General features: G+C 47.2%; 1 protein-coding gene across 5 annotated transcripts in view; it reads left to right on the top strand.

Annotated features, from left to right (window-relative positions):
* The window catches only part of SLC4A4 (solute carrier family 4 member 4), a 199,896-nt gene that overhangs the window by 169,459 nt on the left and 10,100 nt on the right, over positions 1–20,337 (top strand). For all 5 annotated transcript variants that reach the window (XM_044428216.1, XM_044428220.1, XM_044428217.1 and 2 more), the window contains 6 exons: positions 1,051–1,229; positions 2,676–2,748; positions 10,319–10,387; positions 12,740–12,913; positions 15,475–15,636; positions 20,087–20,183. In XM_044428216.1, the coding sequence (XP_044284151.1) occupies positions 1,051–1,229; positions 2,676–2,748; positions 10,319–10,387; positions 12,740–12,913; positions 15,475–15,636; positions 20,087–20,183 (754 nt within the window). The remainder of the gene's footprint in view (positions 1–1,050; positions 1,230–2,675; positions 2,749–10,318; positions 10,388–12,739; positions 12,914–15,474; positions 15,637–20,086; positions 20,184–20,337) is intronic.

The following is a 20,337-nucleotide window of genomic DNA, read 5'->3' as shown; positions in this document are numbered from 1 at the left end:
GGCGAAACAAGCCACAATGGCTTATTAAGCGACTGTGTCATGGGAACCTGCTGAAGGTGGCTTGTGCCATGGTTCACAATCCAGAAATAACCCATAGATTCTGGGTGGCTTGTCAGCCAAGGCTGTTAGCCACCCTCACTGCTTTTGCTCACCATCGAGGATAATTACACAGCTCCTGCCGGCGTGCGTGCTGGGAGAAATAAACCACCATGGCTGATTTCTCCCACTGTAATCATACGAACCAGGGCCATATGTGAGCCAAACTACATGTTGCACGGGAGACCACTAAGCCTGAGAGGTTTATTTGCTTTCATGAGGGGGTGTGTGGCCCCAGTTGAGGTCAGGATCTCTATGCTCCAGGAGGAAAAGTGTAAACCTTTCCCCAGAGTGCCCCCCTGCACCAAATATTCATTCGTACTCCCTGCACCAGCGTGGATGAAGAAATATCCTCAGTATCCATTCACCTTAAGACTGCAACCCAGGCAGAAGGAGTAAGCCCAGTGGAGTTTAGGGGGTTTCTGCATGAGTAAAAATGACCTTGGCTGGATTCATACAATATGATCATCCACAGTTAAGCCACTGTGTTGTCTGAATTCTGTTACTAAATTTTTATATTAAGATGGTGCACTATCCTGGAATCTCACGTGATGGAAAGGCAGTATAGACTTTTTTTTTTTAAAAGAACAACACTTTGTGTTATGATCTCTCAGCTTGTCAACTGGGTACCACCTGCTCTCAGTATGGGGGACCATGGCACCTTTTGGTTTCCTGTCTGTTCTTCACCAGGAACCTTAAATCATGCCATGTCTGCTTCGGGATCTTGATGTATAATTTTACAATTTTCAATAAAGTTTTTAAGAGACAGACACGATGTACTTCATATAAAGATTGCTCAGCAGAAATGAACTTGCTCCTGGCTTGCCGCGTCCTTCTCTACTGGATAAAGCTTTGGAATGCTTGTTAAACCTATGGAGGGAAAGGCACAAGCAAAATTTCTCCTGCCGTGATCCTAAATGCTCCTGATCTTTCTCCGTTCTCCATTCTTTGCAGAAAGGTGCTGGCTACCACTTGGACCTTTTCTGGGTGGCTGTCTTGATGATCATTTGTTCCTTCATGGGCTTACCCTGGTACGTTGCGGCTACTGTGATCTCCATCGCCCACATCGACAGCTTAAAGATGGAGACGGAGACCTCAGCCCCAGGCGAGCAACCCAAGTTCCTGGGAGTCAGGTATGCCGACAGAGCCAGCCCTGACACTAGGCAAGCCAGGAAGCGAGCGTGGCCTGGCCCCAGCCGCCATCACCTGGGCCTCCTGCAGGGTGGCAGGAAGCAGCTCAGTGGTAGAGCTTTCTGAGCCCAGTTGGGCTCACAGACCTCAGCTTGCAAGCCATGTACAACCCGTGGAGGACACACAGTTCATTGCTGGATTATGAACGGAGGGTTGTTCACCATGGCAACTAATTGAGCCTTCTTCAGGGGCTACAGAAAGCCTGTGGAGAACCCTGAAAGAATATTCTCCAATTGTTTGTTTGTTTGTTTAGAATTTTTGTATGCCGTCCCATTGCCTGAGCCTCGGGACGGCTTACATAAAATAAATAAACATAATACAAATAGTGCGAATAAAATCCAGATTCACCCTGGCTGCAGATTAAAACCTGTAGATGATATTAAAAGTTGTTAAAATATTGTTGAAATAAAAAGGTCTTAGCCTGGCGCCGAAAAACAAATAACGACGGTGCCAGGCAGACCTCTCTGGGGAGCGCATTCCGTATTACAGGATTCGTCTTGGAGACAGACACTTCAGAGTTATGGTTGGCATTGCGACCTGAAGGCCCAGCTATTTAGTACAGGGCCGAAACACATTGGACTGCCTTAAGGAGTGAAATTATTTATCTATTTCAGTGTCCTTAGACTTTGTTTCTTCATCCCTTTGGGCAATGTTAGATGCTCTCCAGTTTTGTTTGATGCCAGCTGAAGGGCCAGCGTGACTTGTGCAAAGAGCATCTGCCAGCCTGGGAACCTGCAGGTTTTAGCCTGGAAGCGGGGGGCAGTTTTAGCATCCGGAGCAGCCCAAGAACATTTCTAAGTCTGGCTGTTTGGCGGACCCAGACCCAGAGCTCATGTATGGATCCACTCCTGCACCCAGGGCATGGTTTGAGGCAGAAACGCCTGCTCAAGTGCAGCATGCCTGAGACCTTTAGAAAGAGACCCCGAGAAGAAAGAAAAACTGGTGAAACTGAAAGGGGTTGGCAAGGTGACTTACCTGCTTCCCTTAAAGTGCCAACTTCTACCCGCTGTCGTAGTACCAGCTATTTCACACCACCTTTTCCATCTGCACGTGCCAACTACTTTGGATACCTTTACAGTGGATGTTGACAGGTCATGCACACTGCTGTGATTATTTTTTTTTAAGGCTCCTTTAGAAGCACAGTTACTAGTTATCAAGATTGCGGGCTTAAAGGGTATGGATAATTTGCATAACATACTTTACGAGGTGAAGCGGACATGAATACACTTTTAAATAATGTTTATGTCAGTGCTGGAAATGTTTTGGGAGTGCAACTCAGTATCTTCCATGTCATTTCAACTCGATATCTTCCAATGCAACTCATTATCTTCTAGTAGCAAATGATCTCAAAGAGGAATAGGTCTGATAATTGCTGTGTTTGATTTCAGAGAACAGAGAGTGACTGGAGTGATTGTGTTCATCTTGACAGGCATTTCGGTCTTCATGGCTCCCATCTTGAAGGTAAATATTATTTTAATGTTGTTTTGTCTCATCATCCACCAAACAATGCTGAAAATATATTTTAAGTGACTGGTCTGCATTAAATATTGCAGATGATTATCGTATTAGAAAGGCAAACAAAAGGGAGATTTCAAAACAGCATTTTAATATTGATTTTTTAAAAAACATGCTTATCATTAAGAAATGACTTGAGGAAGTAATAGAATAAATGCTTTTGGGACTGGTTATGCAAAAGATGCTTTAAAAATGAAAAAAAATGGGTGAATTTTAAAAAAATCCTGTGCAAATAAAAAGCTTTAACCTCACGCCTAAAAGAATACCGTGTTGGCTCCAGGTGTGCCATCCATGGGAGTGTTCCAAAGTCAGAAAGCTGCTCCAGTGAAGTCCCTGTCTTATGTACATGGTGATGATTTCATTTCTATATATTTCCTTTCTAAAAGGAGTAAAGCGCCCTCGCCAGTCAAGTTAATGCACAGGCAGGTTGACATGGAAGGAGTTGCTGCTTGAGATAGTCTTTCAGGGCTTTAAAAAAATGCCCCCCGTTTACCTATTACATCTCCCTGGTTAAGTTATAGAAGCACACGTCTCCCTAGATGCGTGCTGTATGCATCTCACATAAATCCTGACGTGTATAACATAACCGGGAAATCTGTCTACACATCCATGGATCAGGAATCTGCTTCTTGTTTAATGTTTTGGAAAAGTGTGTGCACACACTTAGCATCCCACGAATAGGATGTTGATGGCGATCTTGCAAAGGAGGTGCTAAACAGCTTCCAGGGCCGGAGGCATCCGTGCTTGCCGCATGCACCCCAGATCAGTACGTATATTTTAAGTCGTGCGTGTCTCTCAGTAGGCTGCTCATCTCAAGGGTGCTTTGGAAGAAAGTAAGGAATTTTCCGCGTGGGACGAGGTGGGTTACACATCCATAGGCAAGCATCATCTGTGGTCGTTTCTGTTCACACTTCTCATGCTGCATTCCTCCAGCCTCCTTTTCGGAACGTTTTCCTTTGGGACACAGACTGCGTGCTAAGTTTGCCACTGCTAACAACTCTTTCCCCCGTCGCTTGCAGCACTGGTGTGCTTCCAGTGTTGCTGGACCCCGACTTGCATCAACCCCCTCCCCATTGGCTTTGCTGGGTAAGGCTTGTGGAAACTCCACTCCAGCCACAAGTTGCTCCCCCTGGATTTAGAAGAACTTAGTAAGTTGGCCTGAAACCCAACATTAAGAAAACTAAGATCATGGCATCCGGTCCTCTCACTTCCTGGCAAATAGATGGGGAAGAAATGGAGGTAGTGACAGATTTTATTTTCCTGGGCTCCAAGATTACCGCAGACGGGGACTGCAGCCAAGAAATTAAAAGACGCTTGCTTCTGGGGAGGAAAGCTATGGCAAATCTAGACAGCATACTAAAAAGCAGAGACATCACCCTGCCAACAAAAGTGTGTATAGTCAAGGCTATGGTTTTCCCAGTTGCGATGTATGCCTGTGAAAGTTGGACCATAAGGAAGGCTGAGTGCTGAAGAATTGAGGCCTTTGAATTATGGTGCTAGAGGAGACTCTTGCGAGTCCCTTGGACCGCAAGGAAATCAAATCAGTCAGTCTTAGAGGAGATCAACCCTGACTGCTCTTTAGAAGGCCAGATACTGCAGATGGAACTCAAATACTTTGGCCACCTAATGAGAAGGAAGGACTCAATGGAGAAGAGACTGATGCTGGGAACGATTAATGGCAAAAGAAGGAGGGGACGGCAGAGGATGGGGTGGCTGGATGGAGTCACTGAAGCAGTCGGCGTGAGCTTGAGTGGACTCCGGGGGATGGTGGAGGACAGGAAGACCTGGAGGAGTGTTGTCCATGGGGTCGGGATGGGTCGGACACGACTTCATGACTAACAACAACAACAAATTATGTGGCTCAGCTCCATGAAACTGGTGGTTATTTCCAACCTACCAGCAGCCCCCAGTGACATATTGCTTACTGGCAGGCAGAGCATTTCCAGATTTTGTAACCATGGTTAGGAGGGAAGGAGAACCTTGCTCCTTCTTTCTGCTCTCTTTCCTCTGTGAATTCCCATCCCATCCCCTCCTATCCCCACACACACGGACTTCTTCCTTTTCCTTTCATGTGACATGATACCCCCAGCAGTGCCAACCAAGGTTAACATTTCACAAGCATTTGCCCCCACCTTCAAAACCTGAAGAAAAACTCTCCAGGTTTAGCACTTGCTCTCAGTTCAGATCAATGCTCTGCCATGATTAGATCGGAAAAGAAAAGAGAGGTGGAACCCCTGGGCAGCTCCAAATCTCTCGACCACAGTGAAGAGATGAGCAGATATCGCATCTCCACCAACGCGGCCCAGTGTAGCCCAGTTGACACGCGTTCCAGGCCCAGCCCAGAGGAGCCATTTGTGGTGACAGCCCCCTAAAAAAAATGGATCCTCAAAAAATGGATGCCGAGGCCAACCTACACACCATCTGCAGTGGGTTTCCCCTTTTTCCTTGATTGTTTCCTGCAATCCAACAACACAGCAGGGGGTGGGGTTAGTCCCCACTCCCAAATGGCAGCCTGAACCTAACCCTCTCCTCCACAAAGCTGTCCTTAACTGTGGAACAGGGAAAGGTTCAAGAGCTTGGATTGTTCCTGTGGGTTTTCTCTCTCTGCAGCTAACAGCAGCTTTGCAGTGGGGATTAAAGGCAGGATTTCAGTTGGGACAGAAATGATCCTAGTAATTTTAGCAGGTTTTAGGCAAAGGAAAAGGTGTTGGGAGATGCGGGCCTCCCGTATCACATGTTCCTTAGGAAGGATATGGACTGATGTCAGAGAAAGTACAATGCAGTGTGAGATGTGAAAGGAGATGGATTATTGTTATTATTAAATTGCATATGCTTCCTTGGAAAGGAAGAGGTAATCAGGCATGTGAGTTCCCTTTTCTTTCCTAGCTGTGTTTCAATGCATGTTTGTTTCATTCTTGAGTTCCTCCATTGAGAGATTTGTGTGTGTGACCTTTCATTGCAGCATATCACGCCCCTTCTTTCCCCTGCTGAGCGCTATTTATTATCATTTTTGAGCAGGACTTGCTCTGTTTTGCACACTGCTCTGTAGGATGTTTCTGGGGGGTGGAGAGGGGAGATTTTAAACTATAGCGTGGAATCGTGTGGCCCAAAGCAACACCAGTAGATGCCACGTCGGCAGGATTTCAGTGCCTTCTGCAAAACTCCACATCGGCACCTGGCGCTGGTAGGACGACTCAAGCTGGCCTTCGCTTTGCAGTGCCAACAGTCAAGAAATGGCTAACTGTGCACAAAAGCCGTCCAACAGAAAAGCAACTCCATTAAGGATGTTGGCTTCTGAACGACTTTCTCCTTCTCCTTGGGGCTGGCAGGTCTATCTAATGTAATGCCTTAGTTCAAGGTAAGATAAAAAGGAGTGGAGAATGCATTCCTCGAAGGCCTTGCTCTGGCAAACTCTGTTTTTGGCTGGGACAAGAATTTCTGTGGTTGAGGCGGTGAGCTGCCTAGGGATATGGGAACCTGCCTTGGGCAGACTCCACCCAGCACCCTGGCCCACCGCTCCCCATCATGAGAAGAACAGTTGTCCAGATGGCCCGAAGAGCGTCTTTATCCTTGGCCCTTCTGAGGGCAGCTGCTGCATACGCAACCCAGGAAACAGACATTTTAGCTTCAGAGAACAGCTCCTAGAAAAGTTGCTTCCTTGATGGCAGTGGCTAGACATATTCATAGGCAACTTCTCATTTGAGTTGGCTCTGAAGTGTTTTACAGAAGAATATAAATGCACGCACAACTCACATACACACCTAGTATGAGCTCCTGGGGGAAGCCAGAGTAAACAGATAGGATTTCAGGAAATGCTTGAAAACATCCCTGCACTGAAGCCTAACGTACCTCAAAGGGGAGATCATCCCACAGGGTGTTTGCTACTGCAGAAAAGGCCCATCTCTGTGTTGCTCAGAGGTTGCAAACTTGTGCACTCCAACTCCCATCATTCCTGACCATTGGCATACCGATAGATGCTAGTGATGAGATGGGATAGCGCCTTCTATTGCTTCTTGGTAGTCTTAATAAGAACCCAGGAAGAGTCTTCTCCATCATATTAATGTTCCCTCCAGTTCACTATCACATGGTGGAAAAAGGTTCAAGAATTGCTGTAGGAGACTTTGCACCCCTCTGAAATTGTGGGCATCCTAGTTAGGCTGCGAGGAGCCCTGTGGAAACCTTGAGCATCCCATATCCGCTGTTTAGGGCCTTGGCTTGCAAAGAGCACAGGCTGAGTGCCATAGTGCTTCGTATCCTGGTAGAACCTCACTCCTCTTCTTCCTGCTCTTCCCTGCTCCTCAGAACACCCACCAAATGCTGGCCCACGGTTGGGTCTTCATCCTCAGAGCTGCAGCTGGCATGAAAGGAACTGTGCCTGCTGGGAGCACAGAGCAGTCACCCTGAGGGTGGAGTCCCAGCTCTGACTCTGGAGTGCGTTTCTGAGGCCCAAGCTGGGATTCACTCTCCTGTGGCCATCCAGGCAGCATCTAGCAACTGTGGCAGTGCCGTGAGAGCATAGCGTGAGAAATTGTTTGTTGCATGCCAGGTTGATGCAACTGGAACCTCAAGAAAAAGTGATTTAAGGAACTCTTTTTAAAAAATGGAAAAATGCCCCCAGGACATCTTTGCGGAGATGGCAACCAGAAAGTCTTTTTGCTGGTGCACATAGCTAGAGATCTACCTGCAAGGTGAAGGTAGGGAAGAACCTGCAAAAGCCAGTTCAACCTTGGGGCCTGCCTGCTGGGAAGGCTTTGTGGAAGGGAAGAGCTTCAGAAGTTGACCAATACATCTATTGACCAATACCTGCCTTTTAGTGTGCTTAAAGCTACTTCTGTACATTTTTAGCATTAGACTCTCCTCTCTTCCTCTTTTCCTCTCTGGTAGACTCAGATGAGACTTTAAAAGCACACTCCCTTTATTAGATCCTAACAGGTTTCAAAGCAGTATCAATCACAGTAGTGCTTTCTTTGAGATGTGGGAGAAGCATCTTTCCAAGAGAAGGACTGAATCCAAAATGAGGCACCCCTTATTTCTCTCCTTTTCAGAAAGATTCTGACTCAACTCTCAGGGTGGCTCCTAATGCTCCTAATCCTGAAGTTCTTCCAGGATCATGAAAAAGTGTGTCAGAGTTTCCTGCTAGTGACAGAGTCTTTCCCCAGCAAGGTGACATTCCTTCAAGGCCAGTTTGAGGGCATGTCACCTTGTCTAGCATCACGTTCCTTAGACTGGTGGCCACATGGAATATTTCCGTGCTGGTGGGGCAAGCGAGACAGGGAGCAAACCTTCTTCCCGCGTGGTTGCTACGTTTTCACCTTTTGGAGTGGAGGGCTAGCCTTGCACATGCCGGACGTCCTTGCCTGGAGGGAAGGGGATGCTCCAACTCTGCATGCCGAAACAGGGACGCTCGCATTACATTTTCTCTCGTTTCAGCAAGCACACTGAAAGGCTCTCGGGGTTCATTGTAGCTCAGCCATTCCCAACCTGGTGCTTCTCAGGTGCATTGAAGTGCAGCTCCCATTATCCCCAGCCAGCATGGCCCAGCGTCATTGGTGGGGTGGGGTGGGCAGCAGATTGGGGAAGGCTGGACTCGTGTGGATGGCCAGGTTCATCTCAGGGTGACTACTGTGGAGAGCTTTCTTTGCTCCACACACCTTGGCCATAATTCATTGCATGCCCCTGCAGGTCGGAGAAGGGCTGTATAGCGTGCTTAGAGATTATTGACATAATAGAGAACAGACCCAAAGGTTCTGCTGTGGCATTTTGCTTGCTGGTTCAGCTGTGCAGCGAAGCCTCTTTAAAAACAGAATAAGGCCATGGAAGAAGCTGCTGCAGCTTCAGAAAGACAGAGTGAACCCCGCCTGCCATTTAGTGGCTGTTGCCTGTCATTGCACCTCTTGCAATAAGTAAGTCATCAAAGGATCCCTGTTATTTCTTCTTTTGGATAATTAGAGGCAAATAAGCTGTATTAAGGATTGTGAAACAAATCTGCCAGAAGAATCTTCTTTGTGTTAACTGTGTGCACCTCGGCAAGGAACCTTACCTGGTTTCTGACACCTTGACTGTTCATTTTGTGGTGGGACACAATTTGGCTCATGAGATCCCTTTTTCTCAGCAAGAACTTTGACTGTGTCCCATGTTTCTGTGTGATTTAGAGTGAGTTGTCTGTTACGATATGGAATTGTGCTGTACCAGCTCTGCATTTGGAAGCATTTGTTGTTGTTGGTGCAGAAGCCTCAGAATTTCAGGTGGGAGGGTGGTTTTAGAATCCATGTTTCTTGTCCTTATGGCCATGAAGGAGAGCTCTGTGGTTTGTGCACACAGCTTGCTGCAAAATTGTGGAAACCAGGGTTGGGGAGACAGAAGGACGACTCGAAAAAGTGGCTGGGGAGCCTCTCACACAGCTCTCAGAAAAGGACCGCAGGTGCTTAGCTTCTAAAAAAATAGTAATGGTGCCTAGGAATATAAATATTGCCTTAACTCTGCATCGGTCCTGGTGCTCGAATTCCATGCTGACTCCTCGGAATTCACGGCACTCTCCTAGCCTCAGATCATGCAGAGAGGAGGGTGAAGTGGAGCTGCACTCCAGCAGTCATTTGATTTTTTGGCATACTCCGCCTGAAGCCTAGTGGGAGGACCACATTCAGTCCATTGGGCGAACTGGGCGAGTGGGTGAAGTCCTCAAGAGGCGGCTTCTAGGTTACTTGGCCGGAGGCTAGGAAAACAATGCGCATTCCTTGGAATCAGCAGTGGGTTTTACTTCTCCTTCCAGAGACAGGGCTTCTCAGAGACATTGTACCTGGAGTTTTGTCCACGAATCCTCCACCTAACGGTTACACCAGTGGGGAGCAGCAAGTAGCACTCAGTGTTTCGTGGAGCAGCTCCTACAGTCCTGGTGGCCCCAAATTCAGCAGCGGTGCAAATACGATGGTCCATTTAGCACCTCAGCTGCCAAAAGGGGAAAACTCACATGGCTGACTCCACCTCAGCTGCCAAAAAGGGTCAAACATCTCTCAAAACAATATTTGGTAAATCCTTGCTTTCTTTCCCAAATCATCCAGTTCCTTGGTTGGTGTCTCCAGTAATGGACCAGAGGAAAAATGCAGTGTTGAATTTTGGGAAATTCGGAAGTAGATTTTGCAAGAGCAGGAAGAGAATTGTCATCCATTTCTAAGATACAAAACCCTAAGAAAATTTTAGGCAAGCTGTATGCATGTTCTGTGGGATTATGGAATTAGATATGATGTCTTGATTCTCTGCCCTGGCTTTTTGTCATGATTTTTTTGTTAAATGTTCTGCATTCAGTTTATGGTCACATATTACTGGTGAATTAGTAACTGCATTTTTGTTTTTAACTGATTTTCTCAGTGAAATCAGAATCATCACAATCATAATAGTGTATAGAACTTAAGGGGTGTATGGATACCTGTAAATCAGGATGGATGCTTAACTGTGGATGAATTTCATTTTTTAAAAAACTGCTTACTTCAGGTTTCTCTTTCTCCCTCTCCTGTTTTAGTTTATTCCAATGCCTGTGCTCTATGGAGTGTTTCTCTACATGGGCGTTGCTTCCCTTAATGGAGTACAGGTAAGCTTTTTCCTTAGCAACCTTAGTGACCCTTCTGGTAGGTGGAACCAGCATTACAAAGGCCCCTTGTCAGGAAAGGTAGTAAACATTAACCAGTTCTGTCTTTCCTATGCATCTGAAGTAGGTCATTAATCACCTCAAAAGCGTGTGGCGCAATGACCTAGCGAGCTCTTAAGGTGCCCCACCCGCTGGGTTGTGAGTTCCTACGGAGGCGGAGGCGGCCGGAGGTCGAGGCCATTGCTTTTCTGGAATTCCACCTTTTCGTCCTCTGCACCATTCTCATGCAACAGGACCTATTAAAGTGGACCAGACTTTATATGATCTTGCAAATTTTATTCCGCTTCCTGCAAAAAGCAAACAGAATGACAAAACTTTGAAGGGCAAGGTTGACCCCCCTAATGTTATTCATTATTTATAGTATTTGTATAGTGCTTGATGGAAAGAGGTTGCCTGTAGAAGCCCTTGCCTCAGAGACTCTTTGATTCATCATTTGAACAACAATAGACACAAAAATAAAGGTCGAAATTAATTCAGTGGGTTGCAGCCGGGGGACGGGATCCAGGAGGGCACCGCGACCGCTCACGTGAATGATCTCAGTGCAGCCACATGGGCTTGAGCATGGGAGATGTTTCTTCAGAAAATCTGTTGGACCAGTACTGTTGGCATCACACTGCTGGCCTGTTATGCTAGTGCAGCATGATACGCTCTGGCCTCATGCTTCATGGGAAGCTGGCCAGAGAATAACTTCCGATGTGCTTCTGCAGGCAGCGCTTGGGAGGGCTCTGCTCAGGAACCGACTTGTGCAAACGCCAATGGCAGACGTGAAGTCATGGGCTTGAATTGATGTGGTTGTGTTGACAGAAGCCCCTGGGAAGCTTGCTGCGCAGAAACTCGGCCAAGCTGGACCCCCCCCCATTTTTTTTTTTTTTTGTCACCGAAAAAATGATCCGTAGAAATGTTTCTTCTCTGAGGAACCTAGCACCTTGAATCCACACCACAAAAAGCTGGCTGTGTTTCTGTTAACTTTCTGGCACCTTCTTAATGGCATTATTCTTCTGCACTAACGAGGAAAAAGAGTGCATGTTTTGTGTTTCCCCACAAAGATGTATTTGCCGTTTTAATGTGGCCCTGGCTTTCATTCATCCGATTGAGATAAATCTGGTCGCAGAGTCAGCCAGCTGCGGGCAGCGGGCCAGGGGCTGCCAGAGTACAAATAGTTTATTGTTGATGCTTGTCTGTGCCTGGGTCTTTGCTGAGGCCAGTGCTAAAACAGAGGCGAGTGAGGGAGCTTGGTTGGTGTAAAGGGATTCTCTCAGCCCAGGGATAACAGTTCACTTAAAAGCTGAGTCTCCTCCAAGCTCATGCTTTCCGTGTGGCACTTGCATTTTGCATGTAGAACTCCTCCTGCGAAACGTCGAATGACCAGGAGAGCTCCCTGCACATCTGAACATTTTCATTTGGGAATCACAGTCCCCACAGAAGCAGAGTATCAGGGAATCCCGCTGCACAGGTGGCGCTCACAGGTGCACTGGAGAAGCATTCCTCCTCTTTGCAACCAAGTCTTTGATTTGGTCTCCCTGGTACCACATTCCTCTTGCAGGGGGCTTCGACAGAGGGAATCCCTTTGATCTGGCGGCAGTGCCTCTCGTGGCCTATCATATCATTGCCTCCTGTATCTGGTGGATTGCCCAGATCAAGCGCAGAATCCGGCACGGAATCCTCCATGTCCACCCACTGTGATGCACAGGAGAGGAGTGCCATGTGTGCATTTTACTCAGTGGGGATGTGGTAACCTACAAAGGAGTCCAAGCCCTGGGCTAGGTAGGGGTAGGGCTTGGCTTGACAGGGGCATGCTGCTTCACAGGGAGCTATGCCTGGGAGCCATGCTGGGGATGTGCACACAGCTGTCCCCAGTTCAGAAATGAATGGGAGGGCCCAGCTCACACAGGATCTCCTGTGTGCATTTGGCATCACGTGTTCCCCAAAGGCGCAGGGCTGGGAATTGGTCTAGTTCCAAACAGCACTTTTGCTTTCCGTTGCACGTAGCTCGTGGGGCAAGGCGAATACAGAGGCTGGCGATGTGGGTGTTCAGAGATGGAGGCTCTGAGAAGGTTGGGCTCCGGAACTAAGCCACGCTTCTTCCTGAGTCCGGGCTGTGGGGAGCTCTCCCTACAGAGAATCCGCGCAGTCCCATTTGGCTTCTTGCGGGTGGAATCCTGGGACTCCAGAGCAAGACTGGGGCACTGCTGAGCCGACAGCTAGGTGCTGCAGACACCCCCACCCCTCCGTGTATTCTGCCGTGGTGCGTGTTTGGCCGTCCCAACAAACTCTTTCCTCCTCACTCCTCTCCAGTTCATGGACCGCCTGAAGCTGCTCTTGATGCCTCTGAAGCACCAGCCGGATTTCATCTACCTGCGGCACGTCCCCCTCCGCCGGGTGCACCTCTTCACTTTCCTCCAGGTGGTGTGCCTGGCTCTCCTTTGGATCTTGAAGTCCACGGTGGCTGCCATCATATTCCCAGTCATGGTAGGTTATGCAGGCGCACATCTGCTCTCCATGGCTTCCTTTCTTCTAGGGCCATTTTGAGTTGCTCTGTACTTCTTTGCTGGTCTACCCATCCCTTCTGCGACACCATATGACTACTGAAATAGAGATGTTTACAGGTTTATTTCTCCAAAATCAAGTTTAAAAAGATAGTATGCACTGGAGTGTAGAGGGAGTGATCTTTCAAAAATAATTGGAGCATTTGCCTAGTTTATAGCTTATATTCTCTAATCCCCAGACTTCTTCATACTTCATCTTTGGGCTGGCTATTAGAAACATAGGCATAAATGAATATAAACACCTTTAAATAAACACACAGTGTAAATGACTAAACGGAGCCACATTTATTTTAATTTAAATCCTTTTAAAATTAATTTGGATTGTGGTTTGTCAACTTGAGGTTAAAGCACCAGAGATGGAGAGTCAGCCTAGAAATGAAGATGGTATAGATGATTGACTTGGCTTCATGCAACATTTTCCCCTCGCTTGCCATAGCCCCCTTCCCCTTGCAGCCTTTGTGGTGACCCACTTCCTGCCCAGTTCATTTAGTTTTTGCAGGCATATAAAATACACTTTACAGGAATAGATTAGCAGAATGTGTAGGAAGCACTCTGAGTTCTGTTTTGTTTTGCTTCACCGGGGAACTATGTCACTCTGTTCCTACTTACAAGGACCCAACAAAATGTTCTCCAAATCACACATAGTGGAGCTGCGTGTGATTGTTTTTCTTCACTCCTGCATGCACAAATGGTCCCAATTCAGAGAGAGCTGGGTTTACGTTTCTTCCCGTTCATTTCCAGTGCAATCGGTAGATGAGTTTTTCACCCTCCCTCCCACACCTGTCGGGGGCAGGAATTTCCGGGTGTAAACAGGTTTGGTGGGGAGCCTAAGCCCTCCTCTCCTGAAGCGATGCAGTCCTGGTTCAAATCGGGAGCAGCATGCTTGCTGGGGGATAGGAAAAATGTGTGCAGTTAGGAGAAAGTTCATTCTCCCTCTGGCACCACTGTTTCACCGTCCCTCTTCAGAGACAGAAGGCAGGTGTCTGCTTTTAGGAGAGCTGTTTCACTCAGCCTGCCCACTGCCGCTTGCCCCTTAACCATCCCTCCATCAGTCTTTTAAGAGATGGAGGCTCATTCCATCCTTCCTCTCAACCCTACGGTTGGGATGAACCCGTTCGGAAATAGTCCCTCCAGAATCCACAGGCTTCCTCTCATCCTTGGCCTGGTCCTGCCAACCAAGCTGAGCCAAGAGGAGGTCTGTGGTGTTCAGGATGCAGAAGAGGGGAGCTGTGAGCAGGTGCACCAGCTGCTCTTCCTGGGGATCCATCTTTTCCCCACTTGCTGCTGCCGCTGCTGCTGCTGGGGAAGAATAGCGTTACTTGCACTGAATGTGGGCGCTTGATTGCTGGCAAGCACCCAGCTAACATGGGATGCACTCACCAGAAACTTGGACTCTGGGCTTCTGCAGAGAGGTGTTTATTTATTCATGTATAGCTTTTATAGACCGTCCCTTTACTGGTGTCTCGGGACGGTTTACAACAAGCACACTTAAAAAAAGAATGGCACAGCATCCAGTGATTAAATATTAAAACAACAATTAGAAGCAATTAATATTAAAACAATGGGAAAATAAAAAGGTTTTCTCCTGGCGCTGAAAAGAAAAAAGCGTTAGCACCAGGCGAACCTCTCTGGGGAGTGTGTTCCATAGTCAGGGTGCCACTGCAGAGAAGGCCCTCCCTCCTCCGGGAAGCCACCCTCCTAATCTCTTTCAAGGAGTGCTCCTGGAGGAGGTCCTCTGACTCAGATCTCAAGGTGCGGGAGGGCAAATAGGGGAGAAGGCGCTCCTTCATGTATCAAGGACCCAAGCCTTTCAGGGCTTTATAGGCCATCCCCTGCACCTTAAATTGGGCCTGGACTTCAATTGGCAGCCAGTGTAAGTGATGGAGGACTGGCATTATATGTGAATACCTGCCAGTTCTCATTAATATCCTGGCAGCTCTATTCTGAACCAATGGAAGTATCCAGACCATCTTTAAGGGCAGAGTCGGGGAAGTCAAAGCCAGAGAACCTGGTGGATTTTCCACACAAAATGGATTCCTCACACATTTCTTCCCTCTCTGATTTGGGTCCCGGGCAATGGCAGGGATACTCCTCACCATCCCTGACAACCTAAAGAGGGAGTCCAAACAGGGATATCCATGCAGCAGGGCCACTGAAATAGAGTCTCCCCCCGTGTACCCCTAGAAACAAGTGCAAGCAACTAGATAGTTTTCCCACTCTCAAGGCCTGTAAGCTGCATTCTCCCAAAACCTAAATTGAGAAAAATGGGGGAAAGGCATCTGGAATGCCCTTTGGAAGGTCAAAACTTCCATCCAGACCGAAACTTATTCTTACAGCTGTTCGGATCTCTAATAGATTTAGCCCTCTCCTTACCTGTTGAATGGCAATAGAAGAATTTTACTCTGAATCCAGTGAGGCAAAGAACTTAAGCTTAACCTGCAGAAGTGCTTGCCCATGAGAGAATGTTGGATTCTGTCCTGATAGATCCTGGCGCTCGTCGCAGTCAGAAAGGCCATGGACTACCTCTTCTCACAGCACGACCTCAGCTTCCTTGATGACATCATTCCAGAAAAGGACAAGAAGAAGAAGGAGGACGAGAAGAAAAAGAAGAAGAAGAAAGGCAGCCTGGATAGTGACAACGAGGATGTAAGGCCATTTTCTCCGTTGCACAAGTTTTTATGCATTCCCTTGGCTAGCGTGTGGCAGCAGGTCTTTGCAGGTTTGGATTGGGTCTCGCATTCCCCTCCCCTCACCCCATCCCATGAAGGTTCTTATTTATTTATTTGTTTAAAATTTTCTATGCCATCCATTACTGAAAAAGTCTCTAGTCAGCTGACAAGGAAGGAAACCAAGAACAAAGCCATAACAACGACGCACAGCGCACTGCATCTAAAATAGTAATAAAAACAGGATAAAAAACAATTAATTGTTAAAATACTGGGAGAATAAAAAGGTCTTTGCCTGACACCAAAAAGAAGAGAGCGACGGTGCCAGGTGAACCTCCCTGGGGAGTGTGTTCCACAGTCGGGGTGCCACCACTGAAAAGGCCCTTCCCTGAGTAGCTACGCTCCTAATTTCCTTCAAAGAGGGTTCCTGGAGAAGGGGGCGGGTTGGTACATAGGGTCTTGCATATTGGAGGCCTTCCCCATAGAGGTCTGAGGCAATCTAGAGAAAAGGGTCCAGAGGAGGGCAACAAAAATGATCCAGGGTTTGGAAACACTGCCCTATGAGGAGAGACTGAGAGAACTGGGCATGTTCCGCCTTGAGAAGACTGAGCGGGGACATGGTATCCCTCTATAAGGACCTCAAAGGCTGTCACAAAGAGGAAGGTCAAGATCTCCTCTTGCTGATGCCAGAGTGTAGGACACGGAATAATCAGTTCAAGTTGCGACAACCCGGATTCAGGCTGGACATCAGGAAAAGCTTCCTCATTGCCAGAGCAATATGACAGTGGAACCAGCTGCCTGGAGAGGTGGTGGGCTCTCCCACACTGGGGACATTCAGATAGAAACTGGACAGCCCCCTGAATGGGGTGGTGTAACATGGTGTCCTGCAACCGCAGGGGGTTAGACTCGATGGCCTTCATGGTGCCTTCCAACTCTATTCGATGATTCTTAATAGTTAGAGCTGGGAGCATTCTGCTGTTCTGCGGGAGAGGCAGGCAAAGTCTGGCAACACGTCCTAAGTGAGAAGAGGCCTGGCAACGGAGTATCTGAGATTCCTAGCAGCCGCAGAGGGCAGGTTTCTGTGTTATTTGGCCCTTAATGCCTCACTAGAACTAGCAGAACAAAAATAAATTTATTTATTTATAAATTTATTTAAGAGTTACACAGTTCAGTTTTTCTGGATGCAGAATTGGGATTGCCAGGATGCTGGATGTTAATTTACTTCAGTACAGAGTACATGCAGCGCTGCTTTTGCCCTTATTCCATCTGATATGGATTTGGAGTGCCTTTGTCTGTGGTTTCTAAGCACTTGCCCCCAAACGTCCGATAGCATCTCTGTCCTGCAGAGCAAACTGAGACATGGGATCCCATTAGCCAACGGCATGTGTAATTCTTTCCCTGTCTGACTGCACCAGATCGTCACATCCAACGGCTACCTTTGACAGATAAGCCGTGTAGTTTTTAGTTGTGCTGGAAGCCTGAGCCAGTAGCCTGTGGGATTTCCCCTTCCTGAAGTGAAGTTTGTGCGCATCCAGCCAAACCAGGCAGTGGCCGTACAACACACAGTCTGCCTACAGGGAGATGGTCACACCCAAAGTGAGCCAGTATTTCTGTTTGAGCAATGAGCCTTGCCTGTCTAGGTCATTTTCTCAAATATCTGCAGCTTCCAGCAGGGGTTCCTTGTCATTTTGTGGATTCTGCATTGCCTTTCCAGATCCCTGTAGAAGGGGCTATCCCATAGTAATATCTTCGTGCTGCCCTGTCTGCTCTTGGCCACTTTCTTGGATGGGTCGTTCTGATGTATCACCAGGGGATGAGAAGGACGGCCGACAAAAATCCCCATGGTTGCAGTGACCTTTTCTCACTACAGTCAAAAGAATTGTGGCTTTCAGCGGCTCACACATTATGTTTGTCCGTACAAACAGGACCCCATGGGATGGTATTGTGAGATGAACCTTGCTTGTCAACATGATTTCTCTCTAGTCACCAGGAGTAGTTGCGTTGCAAGAACCTCTATTTCTTTTCTATTATCAACGTTTACTGAAATGTGACTTCTCCTAGTGTATTCAGTCACTCTACTCTCAGGTCTGGATATCTTGGCAACCATGAAGTATTATTTCAGACTGTTCTTTCATTTTAGAATTCCGTTTCCCCTTCCCCACTTTCTTATTTGAATGTGCACAAAATATTATTTGACTTCTTCCAATTATGTTCTGCTTTTTGGAGATCCCAGGTTTTAAAAAAATCAGCAACAGCAACATCATCTGTCAGAAGTGTGGCATTCTTTGAATTCTAATTCCACATTTTTGAACCTTGCAGACAGATGCAGACATATATGCTAATCTAGCCTCGTGCCTTAGAATGTGTTGAATTGTTTTTTTATCCCGTGCATTCTTAAGGGACATTATAACCTTTGTGCCTTCAGCGGGTGGTCTGCCAGGAGCCTGCCTACTACACTGCCATATCCACAAGGCAGAAGCCAACCTACAGAAGGGTTCACAAGGCAGCTCCCATGAGGCCATGCTTTTGAAGCCAGCTAGTGGCATCCTCGAGCAGAATCTGGTCTGGGAAAGACCATCCTAGGGCAGTTGGCTCACCACTGCCACCGCTCTATATCAAGGCATGTCATTTTCTAGGAAGTTTTCCAGTGGCAGCTTCAGGAATCAGGAAGCTGAAGAAGGAGGAACTTTAGCACTGAACCACAAAACACTGCCTATTGGTTCCAGATGAATCAAGTGTGGGGACACTTGCATGTACAATGCCTGTCCAGCCCCCCAGCCCTCGGGACAGGTTGCCTCCTCAGAAGCAAAACAGTGAAATTCAGCTGGAGGACTCAGCCCTGCCTTTGTCCAGCAGATGAGTCCCTGGCAGAACATGCCTCTCTCCAGCCTCAGAGAAGTTTGAGGCTTCAAAACCAGCTGTGAATTTGTTTCCTGCTGCAGCAACATCCTCCTATTACCCTGGAGAGCTCCAGACAGCCAGATCTGCTTGGAGCTGTCCAAGGTCCTGATTTCTCCCTGCCTTTGCCTTGCCATCAGCTTTCCTGTGAGCCTCAGAGCACCATAGAATGGGACAATGCTTGGCTTTATTTTTACTGCCCTCGACTCTTTTCCTACCATCATAATTCCTGAAATGAAGCCAGCTAGAAAGTTACTTGGATTAGAGGCAATGGCAAAGGAAGTTATGTCGGTGGCAGCAACTCTGCCTGAGAACCGGTCTCTACAATTGGCCTTATCCTTAAGCATAGCAAGAACAACTTCGGGCTGTTACTCAGTGTTGAGTAACTGAGAAATGGTCAAATACTCAAAACTGATTTCATGGCTGTTTACAGTAATTGTTCTTATCCTGAATTAATTGCTTAGCAATTAATGGGATTTCCCATAAATCTTCATTACCAAATGACTCTCCCAGTGGCTTAGAAATGTAAGAAATAGGGCAGCTTCTGCTTTCAGTTTTGCAGTCCTGGTGCCCTTCAGATTTTTGGATTACAACCACCATTATTCCTGACTATTAGCATTCTGGCCAAGCCTGATGGGAACAGATGTCTAAAAGCCTGATGGGAGCAGACGTTTGAAACATTTGGAGGAATCCAGGTCGTGAAAGGCTAGTCTGAAAGGGTGAAAAGCAAGCTTACAATTGCAATTAGTGGCAATACCATTTGGATTTCTCCCCCTCAGCTATTAACATTTCTTGGGCCATCCCTGCCTGTTTTATTGTCCCAGGGGGGTACTGTTTAATTCGGTTAGGCTGCCATTGCCTCTAAAAAGCTGTTGCTGCATTTCAGACGTGATTCTGTCCCTCAGGGCTATGTTGAGTTTGAAGGAAACCATGGGGAAATACCCATAGAGAAGGGATTTTAGGGTGCAGCACTCCCCACCCTGCTGTACAGCTCTCACACCACCAGGATGGAGTGTGGAATTCTTGCTGCAGAAACCTTCCTTTTGCTTCCTGTCTGGAGCAGGAAATGGTTATGAAGCCTGTTGTTTTGGTCACATTAAAGCTGCAGAGTAGTATGCCTTTATAGACCTCCTCTAGAGTAAACTGCTCATGATCCCTTGCAGCTGCCTTGATCTCCTTGGTGGAATAGAAGGTTACATGTAATCAACAGTAACAGAAATTGGTACTGATCCGTATTGTCCCGGATGTTCCCAGGGTTATGCAATGGTGCATTTGCAAATTGAACAACCCTCAAGTGCATTGAAATGCCTTGTGTGGCTGTTTCTTTAACTGCCAGCTGATAAATGTGCTGCTGAGTGCAGCGTGGCAGTTAAAAACACAGCAAATGGGTGCGGAAACCCAGAAATGCCAGCACTGCCCTGGTCTCTGTGCTGATCATCTGTGGGGATACTAAGAGAGAGAGAGAGAGAGCGAGCGAGCGAGCGAGCAAGATGGAAACATTCTAAGCAGTTTTGTGCACGTTTCTTTCACAGTCCGACTGCCCCTACTCAGAAAAAGTCCCAAGTATTAAAATTCCAATGGACATCATGGAACACGAACCTTTCCTAAGTGATAGCAAACCTTCCGACAGTGAGTAGAACTAACCTCTTGCATGCCTGCTTCAGTCTGAATTGCACTTCCAAAAAGCAGATATAGAAAGATATATGCATTTATATATCTATATATACTTATAATATTAATTGATTTTTTTAAAAGAACTTGTCTGTAGATGTTTCTTTTTTTC

This window comes from Varanus komodoensis, unplaced genomic scaffold, assembly GCF_004798865.1.
Source record: "Varanus komodoensis strain SLA01 unplaced genomic scaffold, ASM479886v1 scaffold2, whole genome shotgun sequence".
NCBI classification, from domain to species: Eukaryota; Metazoa; Chordata; class Lepidosauria; order Squamata; family Varanidae; genus Varanus; species Varanus komodoensis.
This window is presented reverse-complemented; position numbering and strand designations above follow the sequence as displayed.